Source organism: Moschus berezovskii, chromosome 12, assembly GCF_049115385.1.
Source record: "Moschus berezovskii isolate FMDL1 chromosome 12, NW_MosBer_1.0, whole genome shotgun sequence".
In the NCBI taxonomy this organism is placed as follows: Eukaryota; Metazoa; Chordata; class Mammalia; order Artiodactyla; family Moschidae; genus Moschus; species Moschus berezovskii.
In genome coordinates this window covers 5,270,611-5,284,945 of record NC_142471.1, presented here as the reverse complement: position 1 = coordinate 5,284,945, position 14,335 = coordinate 5,270,611, and the positions used below count along the sequence as shown (strand labels likewise).

At 47.4% G+C, this 14,335-nt stretch overlaps 1 protein-coding gene across 5 annotated transcripts in view; it reads left to right on the top strand.

The window, feature by feature from the left end:
* SIPA1L2 (signal induced proliferation associated 1 like 2) overlaps positions 1-14,335 on the top strand; it is a 256,679-nt gene that overhangs the window by 157,517 nt on the left and 84,827 nt on the right. For all 5 annotated transcript variants that reach the window (XM_055425802.2, XM_055425803.2, XM_055425805.2 and 2 more), the window contains 3 exons: positions 477-610; positions 2,350-2,538; positions 10,549-10,723. In XM_055425802.2, the coding sequence (XP_055281777.2) occupies positions 477-610; positions 2,350-2,538; positions 10,549-10,723 (498 nt within the window). The remainder of the gene's footprint in view (positions 1-476; positions 611-2,349; positions 2,539-10,548; positions 10,724-14,335) is intronic.

The following is a 14,335-nucleotide window of genomic DNA, read 5'->3' as shown; positions in this document are numbered from 1 at the left end:
TATTTCATGGCGGGGGAGTTTTTCTGGGTTATGACCCTATCTGGCACACAAGTATTCTGTGAGTAAGAGACTAATGATCATCTCTTAGGAAGAATGTCCTTGGAGGTCCCTATGCTAGCTGTCTGATAGTCATCTACCAGGTGAGCACTCAACCCAGTGTTCTGTGACATTCTTCAGCACTGCATGGTGGGATGGGGCGGGAGATGGGAGGGGGCTCAGGAGCAGGCAGACATGTATGCCTGTGGCTGATTCATGTTGATGTATGACAGAAACCAACACAATGTTGTGAGGCAAGTGTCCTCTTGCAATAAAAAAGAAAAGTGCATCTAAGTTGGAGAACAAAAAAATTGATCACATTTGTGGGAAATCCTGGACCAGAGACACTGGTGCATCTTCTGGACTAGATACACAAGTTGCAAAATCCCCATCCTTTTCCTGCTTCCTTTCTCCTCATGCCACCACTTTCTCCATCACAGAGCATCAGAACTACTTTGGAATCGACGAGAACCTCGGCCCTGTGGCAGTCAGCATCCGGAGGGAGAAGGTGGAAGACCCCAAGGAGAAGGAAGGGTCCCAGTTCAACTACCGGGTGGTTTTCAGGACAAGTGAGGTACTGGGCGCTTGTAGTGTCTGTCCTGGGCTGGGCCTCTGGGTCACTGCTTGGGTTATTTCCCGTAATGTGTTGCTTTTATCGTCAATGGTGATCATACCAGTTAAGATGACTGAAAGGGCATACACTGTTTGGTTCCGAGTGAAAGATTTGAAAACTTGTGACGGATGTTAAGTGGCAGTGATTTTACTGTCACCTTACAGGACCGAAAGGATAAAGTCATCAGCATGCAAGGTTCTTGGGCATAAGGCAGAGGACAAATCTGAACTGTAGGATTCATGTCAAAATTGAAAAACGACTTTAGAATCAAATGCAGAAAACCAGAAAGCCACCCATGAGGTGAGTGTTGGCTTAGCGTGTCTGTGGGTCCAGGAGCTCTGTGGACACACACTTCCTCCCACCAGCAACCAGGTTACTCCCCTGCTGGTCTTGCTTTGAATGAAAAGTGCAACTGTTACCCAGCTGGCTGATGCACATAGACAGGAATGTTGATTTACATAAAGAACTAAATCTGATTGCACTTTAGTTTTTATCCTCTTGACCATTGTAATTAGATGGGAATGTTGGTCACACAGTCCTCAGTGTGTATTTTGGTCACTCCTGGATCTGAGTTCAGAGAGCCCCTCAAAGGCTTTGCCCAAGCCTAGCACTCAATGTCTACTTGCCTGTGCATTGGTATTCTTATGGCCCAGGTCCTGTGCCATAAGTAGGAGAAAAAAGCCTTCTCTGAAGATGGCATATTTTCAGTTGTGGACCTGTGCCATCCAGTTCAGTAGCTGCTAACTACAGGTGGCTATTTAAATTTAAGGGGATTGAATAAGAAATATGGTTCCACTGTCACACCTATAACAGGTCACGTGCTCCACAGCCGCTTGGGATGATGGCTCCAGGGTCAGCCAGTGCAGCGGGAAGACGATCTCATCACTGCAAAAAGTCGTGTTGGACAGTGTGCCCTGGGCACTGTGCAAATGCTGGGCGCCACTGTTATCTCCATCACCACGGCTGCTTTGTAGCGAGAGTGGAGGGTAGGGGGTGGGGTAGGATGAGAGCCAGGCCTCTAGGCTGGCAGTGCTGCTGGGTTCCTCTCTCAGCACATTAGACCTGGGATGAGATTTGCTGGGTCAGAACAGTGACTCCATGCTGTCACAGCCTGTTTGAGGACATATCCCAAAGAGAGAGGAAGAACCTTCTTGGACCTGAGTCACCTGCCCCTAGGGGTCTCAGAGTGGCCCCACCCGGCCTCGGGAATTGTCAGCAGTGGGAAGTTAAATAGAAGAACTTGAAGGGTATAAGAGAGAAAAGATAAGAAAACAAATAAAAAGGAAAAATACAAAAAGAAAAACCAAACAGAGAAGATGATGGGCCGTGGGGAAAGGGAAGGGAAGGACGGAGGAGGTGGCCGTGACTGGCCCGGCCCTGTGGCTCCTGGCGCGTCAGCACTGTTGGCTCTGACTGTGGGGGGTGTGTCTCAGTGTCTACCTGGCGGGGCACTGCCCCCTCCACCTCATGCCTTGGGCATATCTCGTTACGCCAGCCCCACCCAGCTCCCTCCTGACTTCTGTGTACCTCTGTGTAAAGACTGATGAAGGTTGAATCTGCTTCTTCAGATTGAGAACTGTAGTCTCTTGTACTCACTTAGAAAAGAGCCTTCTCTCTTCCTCTTTTTTTTTTTTAAGGCAATTGAAACATTATGCTTTAAAGAGTCAAGGTTAACCGAAGTATGCTATTTTTCCCCACAGCTGACAACGCTGAGAGGAGCAATTTTGGAAGATGCCATACCCTCTACCGCCAGGCATGGGACTGCACGTGGCCTCCCGCTCAAAGAAGTTCTGGAATATGTCATTCCTGAGCTCAGCATCCAGTGCCTGAGGCAAGCCTCCAGCTCACCCAAGGTCTCAGAGCAACTGCTCAAGCTCGATGAGCAAGGGGTGTGTATCACGTATGAGACGGAAGTGTGTGACGCTTGGTGTCCATGGTCCTGAATGTTTCCGAGTTTTCCCATCCATCTTCCTTTCAAGACTATTTATTTTTAACGCCTTAAAGCATTTTCTCTCCAGTTTTTCCCAAATGTGCCTCTATTACTAGTTAAGATGCCTTTATTATTAAGTAATGCACCTGCTGCTGAGTTGTAACTTGCATTGTTTTTTTAAAAGATGATTGTGTACTTGTTTTATTTTTTAAATTATTTATTTATTTTTGGCTGTGTTGGGTCTTTGTTGCTACACGAGTTTTCTCTAGTTGTGGCCAGATGACTTCTCATTTTGGTGGCTTCTCTTGTTGCAGAGCACAGGCTCTCGGTGCAAGAGCTTCAGTAGTTAACGTATGTGAGCTCAGTAGCTGTGGCTTGCACGCTCTAGAGCACAGGCTCAGTAGTTGTGGCCCAAAGGCCACATGTTGCTCTGCAGCATGTGGAATCTTAGTTCCCACACTAGGGACTGAGCCCCTATCCTCTGCATTGGTAGGCGGATTCTTAATCACTAGATCACCAGGGAAGTCTGACTTGCATTATTTTTATCAAGGTCTGGTATGTCCCAGCCAGCAGGAGGAGATCTGATTCATGACTGTTAGAGATCGCTGGTGTCTTTCCCCAGAGTTTTTGTAGTTGTTATTGTTGTTTTTAAATTTATTTCATTTGTTTATTTGGCTGTGGCTGGTCTTAGCTGCAGAATGTGGGTGTGTGATGTGGCATGTGGGATCTAGCTCCCTGACCAGGGGTCAAACCTAGGCCCTCTGTGTTGAGAGCATGGAGTCTGAGCCACTGGACCACCAGCGGGAACCAGGGAAGTCCATCCCCCGGGTTTAAAGAACTCACATTGGACCTTTCCTGAACTAATATTTATTGTTGTTACTGTGTGCAAAGCATCAGGTTTACAGATGGCAGTGAACAGCATGCATCAGGAGAATCGAGAAGCTGAGACCTGGTCCTTACCCTTGGGGAGATCACTGTGACAGAGCACAAAGGCCCTTGCACGGCAGAGTGTGGCCGTGGTGGGTGTGAAGAGGCAGAAGTGCGGTGTGTTCTGGGGAAAGAGGAAGTAACCTCTGAAGGAGGTGGCGTTGTGACTGGGCCTTTAGATTTGAGTAGAATTCCAACAGGGAGATATGAGTACTTAGCTCTTTGAGAAACTATGACTCTTCTTTACAAGGAAGGGGCGCACACGGGGAAGCTGAGAGTTAAAACGACAACAGTAAGCACAGAAGAGTGACTCCTGGGCTAAGGCTTGTGCCCTTGGTATGGGAGGCAGTAGGAAGCACTGAAGGTTTTCGAGTGGGACATGACATGCTGGTAGTTGTGTTTTAGGAAGAGTATTCTGGTAGAAGGGAATTGGACAGTCAGGTGAAGGTAGAGCTTCATGGTGGCCTGGAGCTCAATTATGTGATTATTGACATCATCCGGGAGAGAATGATGGACAGGATGTAGATGCTGGCCCAGAAGATGGAAAGAGGTCTTTTAACTTCAGATACAAGATAATTTGTAGGCAAAACTGAGAGGTAGGGGCCCAAGTGTATGCAATTTGTTTTAAGTGAGTGGATTTGTGTTTAAGTCCCTCAGGGCTTAAACAGTTAAGAATCTGCCTGGAATGCCAGAGACCTGGGTCAGCAAGATCCCCTGGAGAAGGACATGGCAACCTACTCCAGTATCCTTGCCTGGAGAATCCCATGAACTGAGGAGCCTAGCAGGCTACAGTCCATGGGGTCACAAAGAGTAGGACACAACTAAGCGACTGGCACTTTTCACTTTTCTTTCACATGCTTTAAACAAAGGAAAAAGACAATTGTGATGTTGCTCCAGAAAATTCTTTGGTACATTTTGGAGGGAAGATATGGTATTTCCTGGTTGACTCAATAACACTCATTGTATTATACTGGCAGAGTGTTTGATACTTGGATGACTGGAATTCTAAGAGATGAAGTTGTAATTGTTCTAGAAAATTAACACTGCATTCTCAGCCAGAGGAAGCAGACACCATAATATTCAGAATGGATAGTCCTGAGATCTGCCTTTCTCAACATTGAGGCCTGACATATTGAAACTAACAACTAAACCTGAGTAGTTGACTTCTAAAATTGCACAGAAGCATTCACCATGGCTATTGCTCTTAAAGTGTGTGGTGTGTAATGGCCGTGAGGCAGCTGAGGAAATCCTGTTGTCATGGAGGGGCAGAGCAGGTGTGTTGCTGCTGGTCTGGGGACTCAGGGTTCAGGTGAGCTTGGCGTGAAGCATTTGTCACTGAACCAGACCTGGGTCCGCTTGCTGGCACAGAGTCAGGCCAGGTTGTGGTGAAGGTGAGGGCAAAGTTTATTTTAAGTTCCAAGTATATGTTTCCAGTGCTTCTTCTTTTGAGATTATATTCATTTGCCTCTGCTATACTTTATAAACAGTGTGCAATGTGATGTCTTGACTTCCCGCAACTCTTGATGATATCTGAAGGTGTCTTAGTGGTGTCTTATCTCATGTTCTGGCTTCTAAAGGGTCTTTAAAAGCTTCACTCATCAGTTGGGGTGTTTGAGAGTTTCTTCCAGTTAGTGCTATTTTTAATCCACTTTCCTAAAAGAAAAGCTGCCCAGGGAGGGAATGGGCCAATTTTATGTTACTATTCTTAAGGGGTTTTAATCTTAAAAAGGACAGATTGTTGTTTTCTGCTTTCTTGGAGTTTGGAATCTCTTCATGGCTCGACGCTGAGTTTGTCTGCTGTGTACAAGCGGTGCTGTAATGGTGAGCGGTATAGTAGGTCCCAGACCATTCATTCCATTCTTCACGTTTGGTCGGATGTGTGGAGCGGGAAGACTCCATGCCATGGGGAATAATAAAGTAAAACTGAGCAGTACTTTGAAAGTTTTGTTACTTTATCTACATAAACTCATCAGCTTCTAAGATCCCATTTTTTAAAGACTATCCTAGTTTTTCTAACAAGTGATTCCATAAGATTATATAAATTGACTTTTAAAAAAAAAAAGGGAGAATAGTTACAGCGTGGTCTTAGTCCCAGATGCACAGTAGAGTGACTCAGCTGTGCGTTTATATTATGTATGTAAACATATTCTTTCACTATAGATTATTATGGGATACTGAGTAGAGCCCCCTGGCTGTACAGTGGGTCCCTGTTGTTTATCTGTTTTATATAGTGTGTATGTGCTAAGTCACTTCATGTGTCCAGCTCTTTGTGATGCTGTTGACTATAGCCCTCCAGGCTTCTTTGTCCATGGGATTCTCCAGGCGAGAATACTGGAGTGTGTTGCCGTGCCCTCCTCCAGGGGATCTTCCTGACCCAGAGACTGAACCCACGTGTCTTATGTCTCCTACATTGGCAGGTGGATTCTTTACCACTTTTGCCACCTGAGAAGACCGTGTATAGTGGTGTGTTGTGTTAATCCAAAAGTCTTAATTTGTACCTCCCCACTAGGTTGACTTTGTAAAAAAAAAAATAATTCAGGTTGGTTATGACAGCTTACTAACTTAGAATATTATGGCATCTTTGGATTCGTTTGTTCTTAAGCCAACTGCACCTCCAGATATATGTTCACTCATGCACCAGGTTTGCTTGAAAGGAAATCAAAGAGGTTTGAACACTCAAGACTACACACTTAGAACAGGTGGTTGAGTTTAGAGAGTGCAGTGGCAGGACTTTCCCGCACACTTGAATTCATTTTCAAGGCCATTCTGAGACTTGTCTTTTGCTGCTGCTGCTAAGTCGTATCAGTCATGTCCGACTCTGTGCGACCCCATAGACGGCAGCCCACCAGGCTCCTCCGTCCCTGGGATTCTCCAGGCAAGAACACTGGAGTAGGTTGCTATTTCCTTCTCCAGTGCATGAAAGTGAAAAGTGAAAATGAAGTCGCTCAGTCATGTCCAACTCTTAGCAACCCCATGGACTACAGCCCACCAGGCTCCTCCGTCCATGGGATTTCCCAGGCAAGAGTACTGGAGTGGGGTGCCATTGCCTTCTCCTTGTCTTTTGTTACCTTCCTTTAAATTTAAGTTATCTGGTCAATAATTACAGAGTTTCTGGCCTTGGGTACAGAGCGTGCAGTTTTGATCCATTCTCAGGAGGCTAGGGATCGCCTGCCTGTCTATGCAGTCTGTGTTCAGCTCTGGACATGGAAGCAGTATAGAGTTTTGACAAGTGGGTGTTTTTAGTTTTTGACTGTGGTGATACCCGAGGTTCCTGGTTCCCTGAGTTTCCCCCAGTACTGTGAGCCTGGCACGATTCGCATCAGAACAGTGAAGGAGGTCAGTGGGAGTGGAGGTGTGGTTAAAGGTGACCTCAGGTGTAGGTGTAGAGGCCTTAGAGACGAAGCTTGTTCCAAGAGAATTGGGGGTTTTAGTTCATGGAGAGCTGGGGTCTGTCGTCCCCTTGGAATCGTGCCAGCTTTCTGATAAGCCGTGGGTGGGAGGGGTCAGCCTCGGTATATTGCATTGCTGTTGATTTCATGAGGTTTCTAAGAGATCGAGAGCTGTGTCTTCCTCCACGCAATGTCCCATTCTGTCCTTTGTTTGGAATTGCGCTACACTGGCCACAGCGGTTAGTTCTCAGTCGCTGGAGATGGTTCTGTCTCCCAAGTCCCATCTCGCGTCCTCTCCCACTGGCACACAGGTCACAGAGGCCAAGCTGGTGTGGGGGAGGGGGCAGGCCCGAGTGGTGTGTGTGTGTGAGAGAGGGCATCTCCGCTGGAGCAGCGTTCTGGGGGCTGGGAAGGACACCTGGGGGTTCTGAGGTCTCTCCCAGCCACATCCATGGGCCCAGGGCTTCTTGGATGAAAGGTGAGTCCTCTTCCCAATTGGGATGTAGACGCACTGGTTTGTCCGGAGGCTGGAAGAAAGGATATGTGAGCGAATAGCCCTGCACTCAGCACAGAAGCCCTGAGGGGGTTTCAGTTATCTGGGTATTTGGCCTCTGCCTGGGCTTACCTCGTGGCTCAGCTGGTAAAGAATCTGCCTGCAATGCGGGAGACCTGGGTTCGATCCCTGGGTTGGGAAGATCCCCTGGAGAAGGGAATGGCTATCTGCTCTACTCCAGTATTCTGGCCTGGAGAATGCCATGAACTGTATAGTCCATGGGACTGACTGACAAAGAGTCAGACAGAACTCAGCGACTTTCACTATTTACTATTCTTGAGTCACAAAAGCATCATGTCCACAAGGGTAGGGACTGGAGAGAAACTATGTATGTCCAGAGAGGGTCCTGCTTCAGCCATCAGGGGCCGCCCCAGCCCCAACCCTGGGGCCAGAAGGGGCTTTGCTCTGGGCCTGCTCCCCAAAGGTTGCTGCTGGAGATGGTGGGGCACCCTGGGACAAGCCACAGGTATGGGAGGGCACGGAGAAGGCAGGGTGGTGCTGGAGGAGGCGACAGGGCTCCAGGGGAGTAGCAAGCAGGGTGGGGAGCAGCCCTGGGCCAGTGAGCTCCTAGGATGCGGTCGATGGTGCAGCCGCCCCTGCTGGGTGCAGAGGAGATGGGGTGCGGGAATGCTTGGTCCTGGGGATTCTGGGTATGTGTGCCTGCTAATCACACCGCAGAATTTCAGGGGGACTCGCTGTAAGGCTGGGGCCAGACAACTGGAGACAGCAGAAGAGAGGTCAGAACATCACAGCTCTGAGGAGGTGAAGGGGTCAGGCTAGAGAACTAGCCCAGATTCTGACAGTCACCAATGTCATCACATCGGTGGTGACACTTGTCAATCCCAAGTGTTTCCTAAAGTACTTTCAGCTCCTGCAGTGTCTTCCGAATCACTCAGAACAATGAATGTTTATGTGAAATAGTGCAAGGCATTTGTCTTATACTTATGTTTTTTTTTTTAAGATGATGGTCCCTTTGCAATAAATGTGGTGTCTCATTTGTTTCGTTACTTGAGTTGATCAGAAATGTTTATTCCTCAGTCCCTCGGTGCATGGAAATGTTTTTTGTCTTGATGTTTCTAAAGACCTAGTAAGTAAATGTTAGTCGCTCAGTTATGTCTGACTCTCTGCCAGGCTCCTCCATCCATGGGATTCTCTAGGCAAGGCTACTGAAGTGGGGAGCCATTCCCTCCTCAAGGGGATCTTCCTGACCCAGGGATTGAACGCGTGTCTCCTGCACTGCAGGCAGATTCTTCCCCACTGAGCCAGCAGGGAACCAGCACAATTCATAATACTAATAGCTTAAACCCAGCATCTCACAGGCCCACACTCAGAGCCTGGAACCTTGTCCTCACAGTGTGATTTGGGTGATTTGGGCTCAGACGGGAACATCAGGCCTGTGTGCTGTCTCCCGCTCCCTCCCCCGAGCCCCAGGAGCCATCCCTACAGGTGACGCATCCGGTCAGATGGTGAACAGGGAATCGATGTCTCTTTGGTTCCTCCCCTCCGCCATAGCTCTTAGTCAGGGTACAGCGTGTGTACTGGTGCTCTGCTGTCTGCTCAGCTCTGAGCTTCCCCAGCATCTCCTCTGAGATGCATAACAGGCAGATCCCTCCCTTTCTTGGATTGTTAAGTGTCATAGGTCACTCAGATGAGACTGCTGTCATCACTTTGCTACTCAAGAGAAATTAGTACCATTTTGCCTTATTTTGCTGATACAGTCAGCTCTGAGTTTTGATTAACGGCTCTGTTTTACAGTTTGGTAATAAAAGTGAACAGTGTTATGGACAGATGCCTTTAGGGAATTGGGGAGGGCTGATAATCTGTCAGTCTTTGAGGCTCAGATTGCTGCTGCTGCTGCTGCTAAGTCATTTCAATCGTGTCCGACTCTATGTGACCCCATAGACGGCAGCCCACCAGACTCCCCCGTCCCTGGGATTCTCCAGGCAAGAACACTGGAGTGGGTTGCTGCTAGTAGGATAAAGTTCCCTGCTTTTGTGATTGATGGGTAGTTCCTCTTTAGGGAAAATAAAAAAGCTGTAAAGGTGGATCCCATGACTCCCCTGCCTTAGGAGGAAGTAATGTGGTACCTTCCATCAGGGCATGGGTGAACAGAGAGACAGAATTATAGCAGGACCCCTTCAGTTGCTATTAAAGTTCTTTATGGTCTATTGTATATTTAGCAGATGTTTTCAAGATAGTCAGAAATGTAGAAATGACTGTAATGGCTCAGCCAGAGTTACTTTTATGAAAATAAGATATTATTCTATCAATATACATGGATCACGATTTTCAGTGGGAGTCTTTCCTTCTCAGACCTTAATTTGATTTGTTTTTTCATTACAGTCTTTCATATTTCCATGCTTGTTCAAATAGTGACAACAAAAAAGCATTAAGAACCAGAGAGGGAAACCTTCTAAAAATATACAGCTTTTTTTTCTAACTTCAAAGATAATGCTGTTTACTATATAGAGGGTGTAAGATATTTCCACAGCTCTATTTTTAAATAGATGTTTGAACCTAACCGTCTGTTTTGGAAACCTGCAAACGCCCATGTAGGCAAGGCCATTCACTGTATTTCTTAGGTTGTCTGACATTTCTCCAGCTGTTATTTTCAGGTCTCTGGGTTGTTATGAATTTGTAGGGTTTTGCAGAAAGACAGTTGATTACTTTTTTTAGCTTCTGGAAATTGTCCTGGCATGCATTCCTGTGAACAGAATTCTCAGCTCCTATAATTTTAATTTTACTGGAAGTTAGCTTATGTGATGCTTTTTAATTTTTTAAATTTATTTTATGCTTTATATCAGAGTATGGGCTTACCTGGTGGCTCAGACGGTAAAGAATCTGCCTGCAATGCGGGAGACCCAGGTTCATTCCATGGGTCAGGAAGATCCCCTGGAGAAGGGAATGGTACCCACTCCAGTATTCTTGCCTGAAAAACCCCATGGACAGAGGAGCCTGGCAGGCTGCAGTTCATGGAGTCACAAAGTGTTGGACATGACTGAGCAACTGACAACATAGTTGATTTACAATATTGTGTTAGTTTCAGGTGGACTCGTCTGATACTTTTTGCCAAGTAATTTACCTTTCTCCCCCATTTCAGCTGAGCTTTCAGCACAAGATTGGGATTCTGTACTGCAAAGCCGGCCAGAGTACCGAAGAGGAAATGTACAACAACGAGACGGCAGGTCCAGCTTTTGAAGAATTCCTTGATCTGCTGGGCCAGAGAGTGCGGCTGAAAGGATTTAGTAAATATCGAGCTCAGCTGGACAATAAAAGTAAGCTTCAGACTTGGGTGTCTGCACAAATTTAATTTCCCAGAGGTAGGCACACCGCAGACATCTAAGTGAGTGTTCCTGACCCCAGTGGCGGCTAAGCCAGCTAATTGGGGATGGAATTGCGATTTCCTCAGATGAGCAGGGGACTTCCTGGTAGCTCAGGTGGTAAAGTATCCGTCTGCAGTGCAGGAGACCTGGGTTCGATCCCTGATTCGGGAAGATCCCCTGGAGAAGGGAATGGCTACCCACTCCAGTATTCTTGCCTGGAGAATTCCATGAACAGAGGAGTGGGGTGGGCTACAGTTCATGGGTTTCCAAAGTTGGACACAACTGAGCAACTAAGCACACCCATGCACTCAGATGAGCAAGGAAAGCACATTTCTCAAGGGCACTGTGTCTGACATAATCTCAAAAGGTCAATTCTTCTTCCTTTGTAACAAGAGCAGCGATCCCCCAGTATTCTGGGAAGAATCTTTTTATGTTCTTTTTTCTTTTCGCCTCACCTCTGTGTTCCACCCTGTCCCACTGCAGCTTGGCCAAACCTTGCATTCATTTCTGAAACGTCTAAATATTTCCACATCCATGCAGGCCATGCTTGCAGCCTTATCTTGTTCATAACCTTTTTCATGGTATTACCCGGGGAGCTGCAGCTCTGATTAAAAAGCTGACCCATCCTGTTTTCCCAGGACCTTGGTCAGACTCTCTCCAGTGGGGCAGCTGTGGGTTCCCTCCTGTGTGTGACTTTGTCTTGTCTCTTCAGGGCGATAATCCTGTTCCTATGGTCCTCATAAATGCTGAATGCTCAAGCTTTGTATCCGTGTTGTTACTTAGCTGCTCTCAACACACCTGAAAATACCAGGTCGGGTAGTTTTATGTATCTGGGGAAATTCTGCTTATTGTCAAGAGGTGATTTGCTTGCCCTTTTACTGAAGAGACGGACAGGGAGGCCTGGCGTGCTGTGATTCATGGGGTCGCGGAGAGTCGGACACGACTGAGCGACTGAACTGAACTGAACTGAACAGAACTTACTGAAGAGTGAGTAAAAGATGGATCTGCAAGGGCATCCAACCGTCTAGGAGGGGTCAGTGGGAACCTGTCCCGGGGGAGCATCAGCCAGGGTTGGAACCAAGGCCCTGTGGCTCCGGGTCTGCTCACGTGCTCATCATCCATCAGTGATACTTGCCTACAACACAGTGCTGCCACTCTTTCTGTGCCTGGCTTGTCATCAGTTCTGGGGTTTCAATCTTTTGTTTTTTTAAAAAGAAGTTTACCTGGAAGATAATTGCTTTACAATGCTATGTTGGTTTCTGCCACACAGCAGTGTGAATCGTCGTAAGTGTACACGTGTTGAGCCTCCCTCCCTTCTAGGTCATCACAGAGCACAGGGTTGTGCCCTGTGCTGTACAACAGCTTCCCGGCAGCTATCTGTTCTACACGCATGCTCTGTTGCCTCAGTCGTATCTGACTCGTTTCTTACTCCGTGGACCGTAGCCCGCCAGACTCCTCTGCCCACGGGATTCTCCAGGCAAGAATACTGGAGTGGGTTGCCGGTTCCTCCTCCAGGGGATCTTCCTGACCCAGGGGCTGAGCCCGAGTGTCCTGCTTGGCAGGCAGACCCCTTTGCACACAGCACCGTTTACGTGGCAGAGCTGCTCTATCAGTTCCTCCTCCAGGGGATCTTCCCGACCCAGGGGCTGAGCCCGAGTGTCCTGCTTGGCAGGCAGACCCCTTTGCACACAGCACCGTTTACGTGGCAGAGCTGCTCTATCAGTTCCTCCTCCAGGGGATCTTCCCGACCCAGGGGCTGAGCCCGAGTGTCCTGCTTGGCAGGCAGACCCCTTTGCACACAGCACCGTTTACGTGGCAGAGCTGCTCTATCAGTTCCTCCTCCAGGGGATCTTCCCAACCCAGGGGCTGAGCCCGAGTGTCCTGCTTGGCAGGCAGACCCCTTTGCACACAGCACCGTTTACGTGGCAGAGCTGCTCTATCAGTTCCTGCTCCCCTCTCCTCTCGCTGTGTCAACAAGTCAGTTCTCTGTATCTGCGTTTCCGCTCCTTCCCTGCAGAGAGACTCATCAGTGCTCTTTTTCTAGATTCCATTTATAGGTGCTTAGGTGCAATATTTGTTTTTGAAAGCGACACTTAGAGGACAGATCACGAGATCACATACAAAATCCCTGTGTGTTTTCCACAGATGTCAAGATTGGAGCTTGACTATTAAGTTGAATGTGCGTTGCTCATGGCCTCAGAAATGTAAAGGTTAGAAATAATATATGATACCTATTGTGGGCGTCCATTTCTTTGAAGAAAGATCACTGAAGCCTTTTCTGAATTTTCTTTTTTCTCTGCCACACTCCCCTTACCTACAGACTGCCATACAACCTCTAGCAGTACTAGCATGCTGCCCTTAGGGACACCTCCCTGGAGAATGAGCTCATTCTTCATGGGCTCGTTGCTGCTCTGCATGTCTGCTGTCCTTCTGCTGTGGGAGGGATGAGGAGACATTTTAAAAGCTCCTGATGTATACACTCTATAAAACTACAGCGTTCAGTTCAGTTCAGTCACTCAGTCGTGTCCGACTCTCTGCGACCCCATGAATCACAGCATGCCAGGCCTCCCTGTCCATCACCAACTCCCAGAGTTCACTCAAACTCATGTCCATCGAGTCGGTGATGCCATCCATCCATCTCATTCTCTGTCGTCCCCGTCTCCTCCCACCCCCAATCCCTCCTAGCATCAGACTCTTTTCCAGTGAGTCAACTCATCACATGAGGTGGCCAAAGTATTGGAGTTTCAGCTTTAGCATCAGTCCTTCCAATGAACACCAGTGCAAATACTTTTTTTTTTCGCTATGTACAGAATTGACATCAGCTTTGAGTTTTTATGACCTAGGAGATAAATCTTTAATACATTACAGATGCCATGCACATCATGTTAGCTCAAGGAAATAAGAACAAAATTTTGACATGTTGATTCATGTTTTTATGAGCAAGGTGTTCTATGAGAGACAAATCATGGCACGTCTTCCATTTAGAGGAACTTTCTAAGAATTGAGTTTCATAGAATGGTCGGATAAAAGTTATGCCTTTTACAGAATGGGCAAGAAAAATCTTAAGGTCAGGAGAATTGTGTTTAATTTTGTAATGTTAATTTATTTATTGTCTGTGTTGGGTCTTAGTTGTTGCATGAGGGGTTGGCATGTGGGCATCTCCAGTTGTTGCCAGTGGGCTTAGTTGCCCAGAGGCATGTGGGATCTTAGTTCTCCAACCAGTGATTGAACCCACATCCCCTGCATTGGAAGGTGAATTCCTAACCACTGGACCACCAGGGATGTCCCCCACTGTTTCAGTCTTAATTCTGTCTGCTGCAGGACCCTGGTGAAATCTGGGCCATATTTTCTTCACAAAGAAAATTCAGAGTATTCGGGCTAGAGTATCTGAGATGTCCCTTCCAGCTTTAAAATGAGCCGTTTCTCTCTTAAGCACAGAATGACGTGGGATAGGCAGAGAAGGGCCATGAGCCACTAAGTTGCTTTGCTGCGCTGTAGAGTACAGACCCCAGGCTGTAGCCACCTTTCTTTAGTTAGGTGCAGAGAATGATAAAACCGAAGACT